General features: G+C 39.8%; 1 protein-coding gene across 2 annotated transcripts in view; it reads left to right on the top strand.

The window, feature by feature from the left end:
* usp33 (ubiquitin specific peptidase 33) overlaps positions 1 to 18364 on the top strand; it is a 31708-nt gene extending 13344 nt beyond the window's left edge. Inside the window, exons 7-24 of one of the 2 annotated variants that reach the window (XM_042497783.1) lie at positions 3103 to 3172; positions 5036 to 5149; positions 6179 to 6257; positions 7436 to 7880; positions 9144 to 9284; positions 9431 to 9546; positions 10588 to 10760; positions 10869 to 10939; positions 11025 to 11058; positions 11171 to 11216; positions 11302 to 11482; positions 11628 to 11754; positions 12435 to 12604; positions 14027 to 14108; positions 14248 to 14356; positions 16098 to 16200; positions 16895 to 16963; positions 17152 to 18364. In XM_042497783.1, coding sequence (XP_042353717.1) covers positions 3103 to 3172; positions 5036 to 5149; positions 6179 to 6257; positions 7436 to 7880; positions 9144 to 9284; positions 9431 to 9546; positions 10588 to 10760; positions 10869 to 10939; positions 11025 to 11058; positions 11171 to 11216; positions 11302 to 11482; positions 11628 to 11754; positions 12435 to 12604; positions 14027 to 14108; positions 14248 to 14356; positions 16098 to 16200; positions 16895 to 16963; positions 17152 to 17309 — 2288 coding nt within the window. In that variant the 3' untranslated portion in view covers positions 17310 to 18364. Of the gene's footprint in view, positions 1 to 3102; positions 3173 to 5035; positions 5150 to 6178; positions 6258 to 7435; positions 7881 to 9143; positions 9285 to 9427; positions 9547 to 10587; positions 10761 to 10868; positions 10940 to 11024; positions 11059 to 11170; positions 11217 to 11301; positions 11483 to 11627; positions 11755 to 12434; positions 12605 to 14026; positions 14109 to 14247; positions 14357 to 16097; positions 16201 to 16894; positions 16964 to 17151 lie in introns of both variants that reach the window. The other variant, XM_042497782.1, reaches the window with a different exon arrangement.
* Positions 18365 to 18428: the final 64 nt, after the last annotated feature.

The raw sequence follows: 18428 nt of genomic DNA, 5'->3' as shown, positions 1-18428 counted from the left end.
AAGACAAAACTACGGGGAGGTTAAGATGAAGTTTTTTTTTAAATTTATGATTTACACTACATGAAACAAATAACACACCACACAAAATACTATATAATACAAATACACAACAAAAAGACAGTTCACCAGAGTTCACAGACTAAAATACAGTAATATTATCACTGTATCTCGAGAGGGTTTCTGCCTAAAGACTCTTGTTTACATATTTATTGAGGGTTAAGAAAAGTTAAAACAAGAGGACAGAAAAATGTAAAATGCAGGACATAAAATGTCTATAAATACAAATAACCAAAAAACAACAAAAGCAATAAATTAGAAAATAGAACGGCAATTTAAAAAAAATGTTTTAAGAAGTGATTTAAAATAAGTCACTGAGCCTTATCTCTTTAGGCAGGTTGTTCCAAAGCCAAAGGGGCCCCTAAATGCTCACCTTTAGATTCAGGCCTTGACTTTGGAACGTCCAGAAGGGCCCCACCTGCAGATTTAAGGCTACAAGCTGGTTCCTATGGGGTTAACATTTCTGCTATTGATCAGTTAAATCAATTGTAAAACATCCAGGATGGATGGATGCAATGTGATGTCATCTGTTAAAACCAGTAAGAAGCCCAGCTTAAAGGTCAACAAACGCACTGGAAAACAAATGCCTAAAATGTTGCAAATAAAAGTTTTCCTCATTTACCTCTTTTCTAATCTACAGTTTTAGTGCTGCTGCAGTAGACACATTTTTCTTGCCCGGATTATCTTTTTTAATAATTCAAATCATTTACTTTTGAAGTCACTGAGGTGACTCAAATTTAATTAGGTTTTATCAGCTCTAAGTGCAAATATGACAAAATAAAAAAAATGAACATTGCACGGATGATTTGAGGTTAAACTTCAAACACAGGAGCTCAGTAATCAGCAGTTGGTTTAGTTCAAAGCCACAGAGTATGATTTGAATTAGTAAAAGCAGTCAATGGTTGCATCAAGACGAGCGTTTTTTTAAAGACCCTGCCACTCCAAGAAGACTTCAAAGTACTGGGGCTGACAAACGCCTCACTTTGCCTCAAGTCTTTTGTTAAAAGCTGTTCTTAAACGCACCACAAAGACCCATCATCATTAAAAGACTAACAAACTAACCAACGATTTACACATTTGTTGCACGCAGCTGCTGATTGACGAGTACCACCGATGCCAGACACGCTGTACAACCGAAAGCCACACACTGTCCCTGAGAAGGACTGCAGGCCGCTCCCGTGCAGCTCAGTGCGTCGAGTCTCGCACTAACATTAACATTTCAGTACTGAGAGCTTCGGTCCCACCGGAGCCACCAATGCAAATAATGTTTTCACTCAGTGCTTCAAGACACACACGAGGCACCGCCAAATGGCATATGTTATGTTAAACCTCATGTGGTTAAGCTCAGGCATTGGCACCAGTCACTGCCTCGGTTATTTTTGTCACAAATGCAGATCATATGATCGGGAGAGGTGGAGTAAGCAAAGCTTTGTAAAGACTAATGCCCTCTGCAGACTCGGCTCGTCACATCAGATCCGAGGTTTTACGAACCATGAGGCAATTAAGCTACATTAAACCAATCGCCTCTAGTCATAACACAGAAGTAATAAACATATTTTTTTATTCAGTGTGGCTTATACTTTCCAAGGACATCTTAGATGTCTGCTGCGAATAAACAAAATGAATCTGCTTTGTAATTACACAAAAAGGCTCTTATAACTAAAGCTAATAACTCTGTTTATAACTCCAGAATTCACCTTTTAACATCATCTTTTTTCAGTCTCAACGTAATTCAGCTGTACCCATGGCTGTGCAGATACACAAACAGCTAATTTGCCATACTTTTAATTGTGCCAATTTGCCAGAATGTAAACAAGTACAGGTAAAAAATAACAGTTCAGGTTGCCATCAGCTCAAACTTCTCCCAGTTACAGTTCATTCAGTGTTAATTGTTTAGGGTTTTTTTTTATCAGGAGCTAAATTATCCACAGAGGTTCCTTCTTCTCCAGAACAAACGGACCAGGTCATTTAAACCAGTAAAAACACTGAATGAGGCAGTTTCATGTTTCAAATCAGTGTTTCTCTGATGCTGAGACGGAAGGCTCTGATAAGTTAATTTGTGCTCGTCTGTAATTATCCAGACATTCAGGAGGTTTTTACCAGGAGCTGAATAATCTGCAGAGGTCTCTTTCTCTCCAAAACAAATAGACCAGGTGATCTAAATGGGCAGAAACACCAAATAAAGCAGTGTCATGTTACATATCATGTATTTCTGAGGCTGTTTGACATGTATGTCTCGTCCGGCACATGCAGACCCAGTGATTAAAACCACTAGAAATGCTGAATGAAGCAGTTTCATCATCGCTGATGGACTACTAACTACAGAGGCCGATGCGAAAACGCAAATTGACAAAAAAAAACGTTGCTGGGAACTTTCTGTATATGTCTTCAGAAGTTTGATTAAACATTTGCTTAAGGCATTTACACAAAGTGTTTTGTTGGAGTTTGGTATTTTCCAAATTATACATATTGACAGAAAGATTTTCATTTTTATTGTAAATGCATATTGGTTCCAAATATCAGTCAGTGGTGTCATAAACTACAAAAAAGAGGAAAGAGGGAAAAAAACTCATAATTTAAAAACGAAATTGATTTTAATCTGACTTTCTTTTAGAAAAATGTGATTTTCCCAGCTTTTTGTCTGAACTGACGTTTTTTAAATAAAATTTACCTGTATTAACCACATCTCAGCCTCAGGTAATGAAAAACAAACAAAAAGAAATGATCGGTTACCGGTATCTTTACAGCCACGAGAAGCTGGAAATGAATGGTTTATCGGTATCGGTTGAAATAATCATTATCGTGCATCACTGGTCGGAGTGATAAGTCTTGACTTTGTCTTGTATATGATGAGTCATCTCTGCCCCAGTAGCTTATTTAAAATACACCAGGTAGCCATCATTTCTGCTCCTGCTGTAAAATATTAATCTTAGAAACAGCATTGGTGTCCTTAACATTGCGGAGGCTTTCTTGCTGCCGTGAAGTTTTACTAGCATTTGGTGAGTGGCTTGTTTTAATTTCCCCGGTGTGTTGTGTCTCCCTCAGGCCTGACAGGACTGAAGAACATCGGCAACACCTGCTACATGAACGCTGCCCTCCAGGCCCTGTCCAACTGGTGAGACCTCTGTTAACCTGCCTTCTGTCCCCACATCCACCTGTCTCCTCTCTGACATCGCCCATATTGCTATCTTAATGTAACTTTCCGCTCACACTTTCAGCACACTTCTTTTCAGTGCTGTTTTATTCACTGCCTGCTTGTTGACTGTGGAAAGAAATGGCTACACTCATTTGGGAGAATGACGGCTGAGTGAAAATTGCTGCAGTGCACCATTTGAGAAGGCAGAAATGCCCTTTTGTAGCTCCCTGTAGGGCCTTCTGTTACAAAAGACATCTTCTGTTCCTCCTCCTTTTCTTCTCCCACCATGTATTTTTATGAGACACATAAAAGTGTACTTATTTACTGTTTCCCAGTCTGCTGCCTTTGTTTTATTGTTTATTAAGTTACCAATCCGTCTGATTCATTCTTTATGATTGGAGTGCCGGTGTGGTCACTTAAATTAGTGCACCACTGCAGAGCCTGTGGCTGTTATTACTTGCTTTGTACCACTTACATTTTATTTTATTTTTCATGGAACAGCAAAGCACTGCAAACCCCCTCCTCCTCTCTAATACTATCTACCCGGGAGGGGGGGGGCTGGTAAATTTTTAAATTAAACCGCCGAGTTGGATACAAGTCAAAATGGGGAAAAGATGTGGGTCAAAATTTGCAATCTAAATCACGTTCCAAAAATAGGAGGAACTGAGTCACGCAGCTGCAGAAAGGAGGGGACCTTTTCTGAAACTTTTCCCTTTGATGTCTGTTTGTGTGAGCGCTGCTTCTTTGAGTTACCGTCGGGTCATTATTCAGTTCGAAGGACTTTTCTCATGCCAGGGGAAGGGAACGCTCCATGCCTTATTCATTCTGTAGTTTGTCTCTTTCTCGCAAATTCCTGTCCACTCCGTATCCATCAAATGAAATCCCCTCAGCTGTTTTTCTTTCCAGCTATTTCCGATGTCCTTCAACTTTCAGCTGTGTGTGGAGTTTTCTTGCTTCAGCCGGTACCTCCGGGAATATGTGATATTATTCTACGAGTGAAAAATGGGTTTAATGAAACAAAATGGATCAAAAGTACAGGCAGAAGACAGCATTATGTAGAAATGCTGAACTTGAAACTCTGGATTTCCTTTCCAATTTGTCATTTTCTGATTTGTGTGACCTTTAAGAATGTAATAGGAAAAACATACCTGCAGATCCTCAGGTATTTGCAGTAGGAGTCCACCGATATTGGTTTTTCTGGACTGATAAAATAATGATTTTTAGTAATTAATGATACTGATAACTGATATTTGGAGCCGATATGCATTCACAATAAATATGAAAATCTTTCTGTCAAAATGTAGAATTTGGAATATAACAAGTTCAAACACAAAATTGTGTTTAAATGCCTTTAGCAAATGTTTAATTAAAACGAAACATCATATGCAGCAAGTTCCCAGCAACTTTATTTTGTAAACTCAACTGAAAATTTAAATAAAAAATGAATAAGTAAAAATAGCTCCCTGAAGCTTTACATAGTAAAAGTTCCCCCCATGCTAACACTTTCTTTGCACTATTTAATTAATTTTATCGGCAATAATAAAAATAAAACACTGATACAGATAATCTACAAAATGCAAAATATCAGCCTCAGTAATTGGCCGGGTTGATAATCTTTTGGCCCCTAATTTGCAGACATAACAGATCATAATGACATCACATTATTATTTACTTCTCTGAATTATATCTGCTTCTTTTGGACTTATTTAAGATAATTTGAAGGCTCTTAAGAATTAGCCACAGCATTGCAAGCTTTTTGGTCATCACCCAAATGGACAGATATTCAGTAAAAGCTTTTGTTGGTGCCCACATATGACATATTTATCCCTCTTCTCTCTGCAGTCCGCCCTTGACACAGTTCTTTCTTGAATGTGGTGGCATGGTGAGGACGGATAAGAAGCCCGCACTCTGCAAAAGCTACCAGAAACTCGTGTCAGACCTTTGGCACAAGAACAGGTAGGTGTTTGTCATTTTATGATGTTCACCCAGAAGCTACATGTGATTTCATAATTCAATATTCACTTTCATTGTTTTCCCAAATATGACTCCAGAGACTTCCTTTTGCAATAAAGGAACAGTTCATCCATTATCTCAAATATATATTTTACCTCTTACTTGTGGTGCTATTTAATACTTTAAATAGTTTGAGTTACAGTGTTGGAGATATCGACCGTAGAGATTTCTGTCTTTTCATTATAATGGAATGAGACGCCGCTCGGGTTGTGGTGCTTGAAGCGCCAAAAAAAAAGAAAGAAGAAAGACTCAACAGCAATGTCTCTTTCAAGAAATCACGACCCGGTTACTTAGATAATCCTCAGATCAGATTGTGATCAAATTTGCTCAAAACAAGAAAACAACATCTATGTATTATCTTTAGTGGCGTTGCAGCAGTTAATCGGTTTCAAGGTATAAAAATGACCAATTATCATACTGGACACAGAATTTCACCTGAATTTTGGTTATTTTCAACATACTTTTTTATAAAAATGTTTGCAAGTTTCAATTATAGTATTTAAATGATCAACCAAACATAAAAAAACATTGAAACACCTTGAAACCACAATATCTTCTGAAACCGTTCTTGTACTATGAAAATCACAACCCATTGCAACCATAATCTTCATGAACTGGGTCATGATTTCTGGGGAAAGACTTTGCTTTTGAGTTTTTCAAATGTATTTTTTTGGCGCTTTGAGCACCACAAGCCGAGTTCCATCTAGTTCCATTACATTTGGGAGAAGGCAGACGTCTCTACAGCCAATATATCCAACACTTGACAACTCACATCAAAACTATCTATTATGATAAATAGCATTACAGGTAAGAGGAAACAAATGCATTTTCAATTTGGAGGTAAACTGTCCCTTTAAACACACGTTTCTGAAGCAGCTCATCTTAATTCCACACTCTGCATCACACAAGACTTTATTGCGACACTGTGTATGCGAATACTTGTTGAGCAGGCTGTGTTTTGTCACATCGCAGACCCTCCTACGTGGTCCCGACCAACTTGTTCCAGGGGATCAAAGCCATAAACCCCATGTTCAGAGGATATTCTCAGCAGGTGGGTCATTGCAGATGGTGAAATAAACGTGCAACCTAAGTGCATGCGCATAGATTCAGAATATAAATAAAACATGAAGCGCTCTTCACAGTTTGAGACATATTCAGCAGTATGTTTATGAATTTTGTTTCATTTATATGTTGAAAAGTAATCAGCTGTTGTGACCTGAATGGGTGGATTTTTGGCTTTTACCTCAGTGCTTTGCAAATAACATGAATAATATGAGCAAATATGAATAGAAAGCATGGATTAAGGTTTGAACAGAATCCTTTAGGAATGAATTTGTGCTGAGCTGGGATTATTGTGACGCCCAGACTATAAAGTTGATCTTATATACAGTCTCTCCCTTTTCTCTTCCACTCCATATCCCTCCATGCTCGTTGCTTCACAGAAATTACATTAGCTCCAGCTCAGATCACTCAGCCAGACAATCTGAATCTTCTGCTTTGCAGTTGCTAAGTTAAAACGTCTGACTTTCATTCACACAAATGCACACTTTAAACCTCGCTAAAAAGATAAATTGCTTGATTTGGCTTCACACGGTGCTTGAAAGAAAAGATTTAGATGTCATACAAAAAAAAAAGATATGCAAAGGGTTTTTACTAGGCTTTTTTTTTTTGTCCAGCGTTTGTAAATAAGGGATTTATAAGCCTGAGTAGTGAATTGATAAAAGGGCCTGTTTCCTCGTGGTTTGCCAGTGTTTGTTCAGAGGACTTAGCTGAGGAATATTCATTTGTCACGCCACGCTGGGCTGCACAGCCTTGGAATTACCATCGCTATGAATGAAGTTAACATTGCAGGTCCTGGGAGAGGAGAGTTCATTTGGCTGGAGAGGGAGATTGGATGTCTGTGGTTCATTAAATTTGATTACACATTCATGAGCGTTTGGTTTCGGATTTTGCGATGCAGAATTGGGATAAACAAGGAGGTGAAGTGGTTGTTGTTTGTAATTTGGAGGAAAAAATGAGCTCTGGGAAAGCTTTGCTGTGTCTGTCAAACTCGATTATGTTTAGGAAGAATTAGCGCTGAGTTGTGTTTCAGTGTTTTTCTCAGGGAGAGGAAATAAATAATTTTTTCACCAGCGACTAAAATAACTTTAAAGAAAGTGCAAAAATTTTCTCAGCTAGAACTAATTTGCTACCTCAAATAACTTGTGATTATCCTCACTCGGCCTCCAGGACTCGCAGGAGTTTCTGCGCTGCTTGATGGATCAACTTCACGAGGAGCTGAAGGAGACGCTGCCCGAGCCCTATGACCAGTCCAATGGCATCACCGTGGACGACGGCCCCGAGGAGGACAATCACAGCCAATCAGACAACGACTTTCAGTCATGCGAGTCCTGCGGCAGCAGCGAGCGGGCTGATAATGAGGTGCAGGGCAGCAACGTGATGATGGAAGACACCAACGAGGCCGAGATGCTGATTCCTGAGCAGGACGAGATCCAAGCTAACAGGGAGTGGCAGAAAGAGAAGAACATGATTAACGACCTTTACCGCTCGGGAGTTAATGGCGTTATGGGTGGAAGCACTGGAGTGGACATAGACAAAGATGTTGACACCACCACTGAAGCCACGCCCATTATCAGCAGCCAGGGAGCCATCAAGGTTCAAAGCAGAACATCAGGTGATTATGGAGAAGAAGTGAATTCAAGTTTTAATTTATCCACAATGTACTTGACTTTTTGAGATTCAGCAGGGGTGGGGCCAAGTCATTGTTTTGCAAGTCGCAAGTTAGTTGCAAGTCTTTACACTCAAGTCCCAACTAGAGTTCCAAGTCCTAAACTTTAAATTTCAAGAGCCAAACAGGCACTCCACAACAAGTTAGACTGATAGATTAATAGACTGATGGATAGACAGACTTTGTTGTCCACCAAAGGTACATTCAAACACATAAAACAATACACCATTAAAAACAAACAAATGTACAATATACAAAATACACTAGAGCACACATGCAGGTAGCAGCAATACATTATATGAATATAGAATTATAGAAGTTGCTTTTTGCATACTGCAATTTGTTTTTGTTGACCACTGCATAGTTTTTTCAGGGTTCCCATGGTCATTAAAAAAACGTAGAAATGTAACGGAATTTCGCAATCACGTTTTCCAGGCCTGGAAAAGTCATGGAATTAGTGAAAATCCTTACATGTACCGGACAAAAATTGGAATTTTATTGTGTATAATGAAATTGTAACAATATTCTAACATGGATAACCTTCCATGCAGTGTAACATAATGGCAAATGTATGTTCTCTAGCCACCGTCAATATAATGTGGCTGTAATATGAATCGATATTAAGTTATTTTTGCCGTGGGTTCGTCTCTTCCTCTCTGTAAACTGAAATCAGTTTTAATCTGATATGTGTGAAAAATGCTTGGAAAGTGGGGCAAGAAACATAATTCTTTATTAACGATCCTTGTAAAGTCATGGAACAGTTTGGAAATTTTATCCATGAAAATGTTTGGGGAGACTGGTTTTTGTATGTTAACAGAATTATCTTTGGTATCATTTTTTCCAACTTGCGCTCAGTAATATAATTTTTTCGTGGTTCTCACCTGCATCTTAACTGGATGCTGTCGGGTTGGTTCAATCAGGGTGGATCTGGGGAATAAAGTGTTGACTTGTGGCTATTCAGGAAATAAGTGGAATTCATTGACTTATGGCAATTTTTAAATAACATACTTTCAATCTTTTGGCCTTCTGGAGTCAAAGGCTTTAGTCCAAGCAAAGTCAAAAGTCCAAGTTGAGCTGCAAGTCATTTCTGAGTCTTATGTCATCAAATTTGTGACTCAACTCCAAGTCATATGACTCGAGTCCACACCTCTGATATTCAGCATCAGATTTACATCATTGAAACTCTTTTACACTTTGCTCCTCTGCCAGATTCCTTCCCAGACATTCAAATGTCCAACACCACAAGACCACAGAGTCCAGTCCCAATGGAGGGACACATTCCCAAAATGTCCAGCAGCCCGCCCAAAGCTGCCTCAGGCTGGCCCGTCTTAAACCCTGCACACAAGAAAGGTACAATTGCATCATCAGAAGCAGTCATTTTCCAGATTCAAAGCTTAAAAAGTCCAGATTTTAGCCCTGTGGTTATATCATGTGTCTGTCTGTGCTCACATACTGTAAATCTCTATTCTCACATTTCTCTCTGTGCCTTCAAGCAGCAGTGACCACGTTCTCCCCACCAAAGAGCAAACGTCAGAAGAAATACCGCAGTGTCATCTCAGATGTGTTCGATGGGACCATCGTCAGCTCCGTTCAGTGCCTCACCTGTGATCGGGTTAGTGTGGACATTATAGAGATAATGGGATTGTTGAGAGGATGAGAGGGACAGTAGCAGGAGAGCACTAGAGGATGGGACATTATGTCATAAGTCATTTCATGGTCCTAAAAATAGAATGCTATGAAAAAAAATTGACTTTGGTGCTCAGCTCTGATGTTCCTATCATAGATTGTATAAAATAATGGACAGCTGCTGATTCATCACCCACTGGTTTGTGGACTCCAGGTTTTGAAGCCTTCTGCCGCCACCATCTTGGGTTTTTGAATCCAGATGTGATCACATTTAGACAAGAGGCAAGAGCTGTGGAGGAGCGAGGTGCTGATGTGATTTGTAAGCCCTTTTTACACAGAGATTGTGCTATGGGGGCCACTATGAAGTCCCCTCTTTAGCTGTCTTTCCAATTTACACAGAAACAAACAACGGTGGGATAATGCCACTCCAGTGTGTGATTTAAGACAGCATGCTGGCATCGCAGACTCAAAAGAGATGTGACGGGTATGACGTTCTGCTTCTGCGTGAACTGTGAGATATGCGTCTGCAGCGTTTTCTAATCAATAACAATGGCATAACGTGTCAGTGACAATCATTTACCATCTCTGTTGTATGGTGGTTAATCTCGTCTTCTGCTCAGAGGATCCCTTAATGTTTTCCTAATTTGCAGACATTTATGGCTGCTGTTTTTTTTCGAGTTATCCTCTAACTTCTGGTAGCTGCTTTTTAAATCTTCCACAGTGGGTCCCACACATAGCACAGCATCATAACGTCACACCCATCTTGCCCATGGTCTCGTCCTGCTTACTGTCCCTCTCATACAGACACAGAGTTAGCATTGTTAGGAGGATGCTGCTGGGCTCCTAGACAATGTTGATTTACATCCACTGTTAGTTACATGATGTGATATTTGTTATGTCATAGAAGAATAGAATAATGCTCTGCTGCTAAAATGTGACAGTTTCTGACCAAACCACGTAATAAATAATCCTGTTGAGATGTGACATAAGATGAGGCTTTACTGTCTGTGTGTTCTGTCTCCGTCAGGTTTCTGTGACCCTGGAGAACTTCCAGGATATCTCGTTGCCCATCCCAGGAAAGGAAGACCTGGCCAAGCTCCACTCGGCCACCCACCAGACCTCCCTGGTGAAAGCCGGCTCCTGTGGCGAAGCTTATGCACCGCAGGGCTGGATCGCATTTGTCATGGAATACATCAAGAGGTGTTTATAATATGTGCACTATTGTTATTAACATTCTTCATATGGAGCATTAGCGTGCTTTTTCTATTTCTGTGTCAAATTCACCTCTGTGTGCGTTTCTATTTTTAGCTGGTTCTGGGGTCCAGTGGTTACGCTACAAGATTGTCTCGCAGCTTTCTTTGCCAGAGATGAACTAAAGGGTGAGCATGTGGGCGTCAATCTGTTCTCCCAGCACAAACATTAAGATTGATGTCTCAATAACTGTGCGCTTGTTTGTTTTTCCAGGAGACAACATGTACAGCTGTGAAAAATGCAAGAAGTGAGTGCTTGATTCCGACTCTGCTGAACACTAAACTGGACTACTAATTTATTTCAAAGCAAACAGAAGACTGGAACTGTAATCATTGCTTCTTTCTCTGGTTTCTGTTTAGATTACGAAATGGAGTCAAGTTTTGTAAAATGCAAAGTTTGCCAGAGGTATACACACAACTCTTAATTTAATGTCTTTTTCTCTAATGTCTTCACACGCCGGATTTCTAAACTAAAATGTCCTCTGCTGCAGATTCTGTGCATCCACTTAAAGCGCTTCAGGCACGAATTGATGTTCTCCACCAAGATAAGCACCCACGTTTCTTTCCCGCTCGAGGGCTTGGACCTGCAGCCTTTCCTGGCCAAAGACAGCTCCGCCCAGACCACCAACTATGACCTGCTGTCAGTCATCTGTCACCACGGCACTGCCAGCAGTGAGTGGGCACAATCGAGACCGGGGCATCTGCCTTTTAGTTGGCACACACAAGTGTCCTGCATTCATTAGCCTGTAGACAAATCTCATGTGTACTTGTTAGGTTTATGAATGCTGCTCTAACGCATCGCCCCGTCTGATCCCAGGTGGCCACTACATAGCGTACTGCAGGAATGACGTGAACAATCTGTGGTATGAATTTGATGACCAAAGTGTCACCGAGGTGTCTGAATCCTGCGTCCAGAATGCTGAGGCTTATGTGCTCTTTTACAAGTAAGAAAACACTCAAGATTTCAGTCTTTCTACTCAAAAGCAGGAACCCTGTGTTCCCTTTCCCAGCTAGCAGGGAACGTTTTCACAACATTAGTTAACATTACCTACAAGTTGCAATAATGTTTTGAAGAAAAACATTTTAATGTAATGTTCAAAGAACGTTTTAAGGATGTTTATCATGTCAAGAAATGTTCCTTTAAGGTTAAATACTGACTAAGACGTAACATTATAGCTGCAACATTATGAGGATGTTTTGGTGATGTTGAGAGGTGACAGATCATAAAATGTTCTTTTTATAAAATATTCCCATAATGTTACATGAGAACAAAGGAAGAACATTTTCAAAGCAATATTCAAAACATGTTATTAAGGTGTGAGATTACAGAACATTTTTCATGAAAATGTAATGTAATATGATATGTTAAAAAAAATAAATATTTTTTTTTGATGTTTATAGTGAACTTTACTCCAACTTTAAGAATAATGTTCTGGGAACTAAAAGAAAACTTGCCGCTGAAAAAGTTACTAAAACATAGCATTGGTTGCATTGTACCATTCTCAAATTTTTTGAACCAAAAATTGCTAGAGTGGGTACCCCTTTAAGATTCACTGTGCTGCTTTGATATTCATAACTTTCATCTCACTTTTGTGATTAATTCGTGTGTCTGTTTGTATCACAGAAAGAGCAACGAGGATGCACTGAAAGAACGTAGGAGGGTGTCGGGTTTATTCAACATGATGGAGCCCAGCCTGCTGCAGTTCTACATCTCCCGCCAGTGGCTTAACAAGTTCAAGACCTTCGCTGAGCCGGGACCTATTTCCAACGACGACTTCCTGTGTTCGCATGGAGGTGTGTGCAAATATCTTCTTACTCTTGCATTAAGTTTGAAAGGTCAGCCTGGGACAACATTTTTTTCCCTGCGTCCACAACTTTCATTCCCCCCCTCTTTTCTGATGTGCCCTATGTGGGCTTTTTGTGTTTTATCGTCTTGTGTCTACGTCCTGCTGCAAAGAGCAATTACCCTTCAGGGAAAAATAAAGTTGAAAGTTGAGTTGAAAGTTGACTATGTCATCATCATACTGAAACCGCTCAGAGGTCAAAGTATCCGCAAACATGAATCCTGTTTCTTGCGTCGTGCATAAGCGTTTAGTGGAAAATTTGTGCTCCATCCTCTCGTAACACAGCTTCGGCTTTCATCCTTTGCTGTGGATTTTTGACTTTGACAAAGACTGCAGAGTATTCCCTTCACAACACAGCAGACTTCAAAAGGGGGTTTTACTTCTCTTTGTGCAGATGATCCTTTTCTCTCGTTTTCTTAGAGAAGAGGGAAGAATTGTAAAAGGGTTTTATGCCAATCAAGCTCCCTTTCTTTTTGCCCTCTATTTAGAGAACACTGGAAATTAAGGAATTTAAAATTAAGCAGGAAAAAATGTAAATTTATGATAAAGCTGTTAGAGTACAGCGGCTGCGGCAGAAAATGTGTGTCATTCTGTAAATAAGCACGTTCAGGTTGTTTCCTCCTCCTCTGCAGCTACTAGCACATAATAACTGGCTAGTCAGGTACAAAAGTAGAGATAATATCAGTGCAGTAAAACCATGATTGTGTTGCAGCAATGCGGCGAGTTGTTTTATTTTCACTTTCCTGTTCATAGCCAAGGGCGTCATTAGAAATATATATTTAGGCATGCAGAGCCTTTATTAGGGGCTCTGGCAGCATGTTTCCCCAGGAGAGGTTTCCAAATGAACAGTCATAGAGTGGTTGCTTCACATTATTTTTTGTGGTTGATTTGCAGTCATAGATTGTGGCTTTAGTTTGGATTTGATTGTGATCGTTTCTTCCGAGATTTTTTCACTGGAAAGATTTTTTATAGAGGCTTGAAGAAGTGAAACTGTCCGAAAAAAAATGTTTCACAACAAAAAGAAAAAATAGACTAAATCATCTCTGTGGTGCAATTTTTTTTTTTTTTTAATCTCCTTGTAAATCCTTGGATTTATCTTAACACCCCTAGTGGGCCCAACCCCCGGGTGAAAAACCATTGCTTTAATAAGGACTGGGATGTTAGATAGTATTGGGTAACATAATTTTAGCGCTGACTTTGACATCTTTCTGCATATTTCTGCCAGTTTCTTGGCTTTTCAACACAATCATAGTTACAATGTTCCACTGACCTGAGACAAATGTACATTATGTTTGTTGTCTCTATACACAACTGTCATCTTTAAAATGTAACACTGTGAATATCTGATAAATGCTTCAATGTGTTTCACCAGGCGTGCCCCCCAACAAAGCGACGTACATCGATGACCTGGTTGTGATGCTGCCGCAGAACGTGTGGGATCACCTTTACAGCAGGTGCAAACAGCAGACAAGGCCAACTGGAGGCTTTAAACATTTCCAGACCTCTCATATATCAGTGTGCTCACAGTCGCAGTATCTTTTCCTTTCGTGGAGTTAATTTCATGTGTGAGTTAATGCAGATTGCTCCCTGCAGGTACGGAGGAGGACCAGCTGTCAACCACCTGTATGTTTGCCACACGTGCCAGATTGAGATAGAAAAACTAGAGAAACGGCGCAAGTCAGAGCTGGACATGTTTGTCAGGGTAAGTCTTTCAACCATCAGCCCAGTCGCCAGAAATGGTGATACTGTATGTTTCTGCAAAGCATGAACAGGTTACGGTTGTGTGTATCATATGTATAATGTAGTTCACGTTTGTATTTTGACAAGAGATTGAGACATTTCCAGCCATGTTTGTAGCGACTAAAGGGGGTATTTTAATGAGAGGTAGGGAAATTTCCAACCGTAATAAGAAAAGTCTCCATTTTTAACAAAAGGTAAGGACATTTCCAGCTGTGTTTGTAGTGACAAAAGCAGGTATTTATTAATGAGAGTTTGGGATATTTCCAGCCATGTTTGGAGCAACAAAATAAAGTTGTTTATTAAAAGCTTGAGACATTACCAGCAGTGTTTGCAGTGACAAAAGCAGATCATTTTAACAAAAGGTCAGGACATTTCCAGTTTTGTTTGTAGAGACAAAAAAAGAGGTTAAAACATTTCCAGTGTTGTTTGTAACGACAAAACTTTTTTTTAACAACAGATGGTGACATTTCTAGCCATGTTTCTAGCATCAAAAGCAGGTATTTTGAACAAGATGTTAGGACACTTCAAGTTATGTTTGTAGCGATAAATGGGGGCATTTTTTAACAAGAGGATGGGACATTTCCACCTGTGTTTGTAGCGCCAAAACATTTACTTTTTATCGAGAGGTTGGGCCATTTCCAAAAGCAGATTTTTTTCAGCAAGAGGTTGGGACATTACTAGCCGTGTGTGTGACAAAAGTGCACATTTTTTAACAGCAGATCGAACAGACACTTCCAGCTGTCTTTGTAGCGACAAAAGCAGGTATTCTTTAACAAAAAGTGTGGACATTCCTAGCTGTGTATGTATCTACAAAAGTGCATAATTTTTGACAACTATTTGGGACATTTGTAGTGACCAAACGGAATTATTCCTGACCAAATGTTTTTTGTCCCTGAAACCTATCCATTTACCACAGCGCTGTGAGAACATAAAATTGAAAATTGAGTTGTAAAGAAAGTTTCAACACATGAAAAAAATGTAACATATCTGTGATTTGCAGAAACACACAATGCCAACATTTATTCTGGGGACTGGGTTGCAACCATATGTCCACCAGCGAGACAATGAGCAGCTAAAAAAATGGAGCTTTAGCCTGATACAGGAAAAAAAAATGACGTGAGTGATAATGCAGCGGGTGTCAGCGAGCCTCAGTGCAGCCGAGTTCTCATGGGAGTGTACAGGCCTATTCTCCAGTCTATTGAACCAGCTGATAGGGCGCACGTGTTAGTGCTCTTCACCCTGCAGGAGATGAGAGGTGTGAGCCCGATGAAAGCCTTATCATTAATGCATTGGGACAGATGCAGCTGTTATTGCCTGCTCAGTCTGCTCACTCACACAATGGCTGTTCACAAGAAGAGATAGATGGTGTGTGTGTGTGTGTGTGTGTGTGTGTGTGTGTGTGTGTGTGTGTGAGTGTGTGTGTGTGTGAGAAACAGAGAGCGGGATGGTGTCATTTCCAAGAAAGATGAAATTGGTGCAGTGTGGTGTTAAGACTGTGTTCTAATTGGAATAACTACCAAAGAGAATTGATTAGGTTTTCCATCTCCTCTCCTCTCAATCCTTTCATCCTCACTTTTTTTTGTGCCCCCCTCCATTCCCCTCACCCCTCCTGTTTCTCCTCCCCGTCCCTTTGCGTCCTCTCTCCTCCCTCTTGTCTCTACTGCTCACTCCTCCCCCATTTCCTCTCCCCCTCTCCTCTGTAGCTGAACAAGGCGTTCCAGGAGGAGGAGTCTCCAGTGGTCATATACTGCATCAGCATGCAGTGGTTTCGTGAGTGGGAGGGCTTTGTCAAAGGAAAAGACAATGGTAATTGGACAGAAGTCTTGCCTTTCCACCCCCAATCCTGTTTAAACGTCTGATTAAAAGGCGAAAGGGTTTCCCGCATGACATTTGTTCCTCATATCTGGTGACTGAAAAGCTGCTGCAAATTTTTGTTTCATTTAAATTTTTTAAACAAATGTCCTACATAAAGGTCTGCACATTTACATGGTATAGGAGAACATGGCAAACGAACTGTTTTATATGGGACATCCAAATTCTTTGTTTCCAAAGGCTGCACATGTTCAAAAGAAGCTGTGAAGTCCCATTTCTACTCTTGATTTATCTTCAAAGAGTTTGCTTTAGTCCCCGGAGTCAAGTTTCCCTCCCGCTACAGCAAAATGAAGCGTCAAAATATATTTCATTTTCTTGCACTCGTTCTCATTTTCTTTGCTTCCCTTGCTTTGTATTGTCACATCTATTTATAACAGCTTACATCTGGCGCGTCTGCAGACGTCTTTTTTTTTTTTCACTCTGACTTCTGCTCCTCTAATATTTGTTTTCTCGCTGTAGCAAGTGGGGAGCAGAGATTGCTTTTCATATCGTGACAGAAACATTTGACACTTTAACATCAGTGCTCTTTGAAACAATTAGGATTGAGAAAAGACCTCTGAAGAATAGACGTGCATATTACTGCTGTGTATGCAATTATGACAACTAATAGTCTTCCTCCCTTTTTAAGATCCTCCAGGGCCCATTGATAATTCCAAGATTACTGTAAACAAGAATGGCCATTTAACACTCAAACAAGGTACTAACTTTTATTATTTCTATTGTGATGTTGTGTTATTATGTCTCTGCTTTTATGCTGTAGAAAGATGTCATTTTTTATTTTTTGTGCAGGTATTTTAAGAAGCATGAAAATTAATAAACAGATGAATAACAATTTTTGCAGATATTAGTGACATTTAAGCGTGTGTTTTTGCTCTGACCTCGCAGGAGCCGACTCGGGACAGATCTCTGAAGAGACGTGGAACTTCCTCCACTCCATCTACGGCGGCGGTCCACTCGTGACGGTTCGGCCGAACATCAGCCACCAGGAAGCAGAATCATCACAGTCGGAGGAGAAGATCGAGATGGAGACGCGCTCTGTGTAACCCAAGCACTCGGCAAAAAACACCGGGAAACATTCAAGAAATTAAAAAAAAGCCTTTTTATTTTGCACTTGACTTTTATTTCAAAAGCATTTGAGCAAAGGACCTCATCTTTACCGCTACGTGACAGCCTTTGACTGCTGACAGAGGGAATTAACATGTCTGAAAAAAAGGCTTGTCATGTTGTATAAATCTGTATAAAGAGCTCTTAAATTTCTATTAGCACTGTAGTCTTCATGTCAGGTTGTTTTCAGAACCAAGCGTTTAAATTATGTGCAGCTAAAAATTCCACTGAATGCCATATTTTTTTTCTCTCTCTTGACCAAATGAGCACATATTGTATGTCCATGTGTCTTGTGTTGCTGATATTGATGAATCACAATACATCTTGCTGTAGATATATCACACATTTTTCCTGTCGTAAGAGAATATTGTCCAATGAATGGTAAGGAGAACATAAAATGTGACACTTAAAGTGGTGAAAATCAAAAGGTTATGAAGGGACTAATTACTGAGTAGTCTCAGGAATGAATTTATGTTTTGCACTGTTCAGTAGACGTACAAATTGGCATGCTCACGCAAATGTCTGGTTTGTATTTGAATGTACCAGTACTGATAGTATGTTGGTCAAGATTCAGCACTTGGTAACTTATCAGAAGGGAGCGATTTAATATGATGTTAATAGAATTTTTTCTTTGTAGAAAATATGTGGCAGGCTGTTAAGAATGCATGCTTTAACACTCAACCCCAATTTAACATCACATGTAACTGCATGTAAATGCAAAGCTGCTCATAAAATGTGCACGCAAGTCATGATCTGGATGTATCTTCACTAAATTGTACAGCTACAGAAAGCATATTGCAGTATGTAATCAGCAGCATCAACTAGTTAATTAATCAAAGGCATTATTTTTGTGTATGGGCATGGTGTTGCTTAACGCTGATTGGAGGGAAAACAGAATGCTGTAAGGTTTTTTTGAATATGGATGTCACTTGAGTAAGATCTATCCTGAATTTTGCTGGCTGACACTATTAAAACTTGATGAAAACATGTTGAACACTGTGCTCACATTGATTTTCTCACCGTTTCTGATAGGTAGAGTGGTTGTTAGGTGGGAAAAT

The sequence above is a fragment of the Plectropomus leopardus genome, chromosome 12 (genome assembly GCF_008729295.1).
Source record: "Plectropomus leopardus isolate mb chromosome 12, YSFRI_Pleo_2.0, whole genome shotgun sequence".
Lineage (NCBI taxonomy): Eukaryota > Metazoa > Chordata > Actinopteri > Perciformes > Serranidae > Plectropomus > Plectropomus leopardus.
Note: the sequence above shows the minus strand (reverse complement) of the source record. Positions and strands in the feature narration are given on the sequence as shown.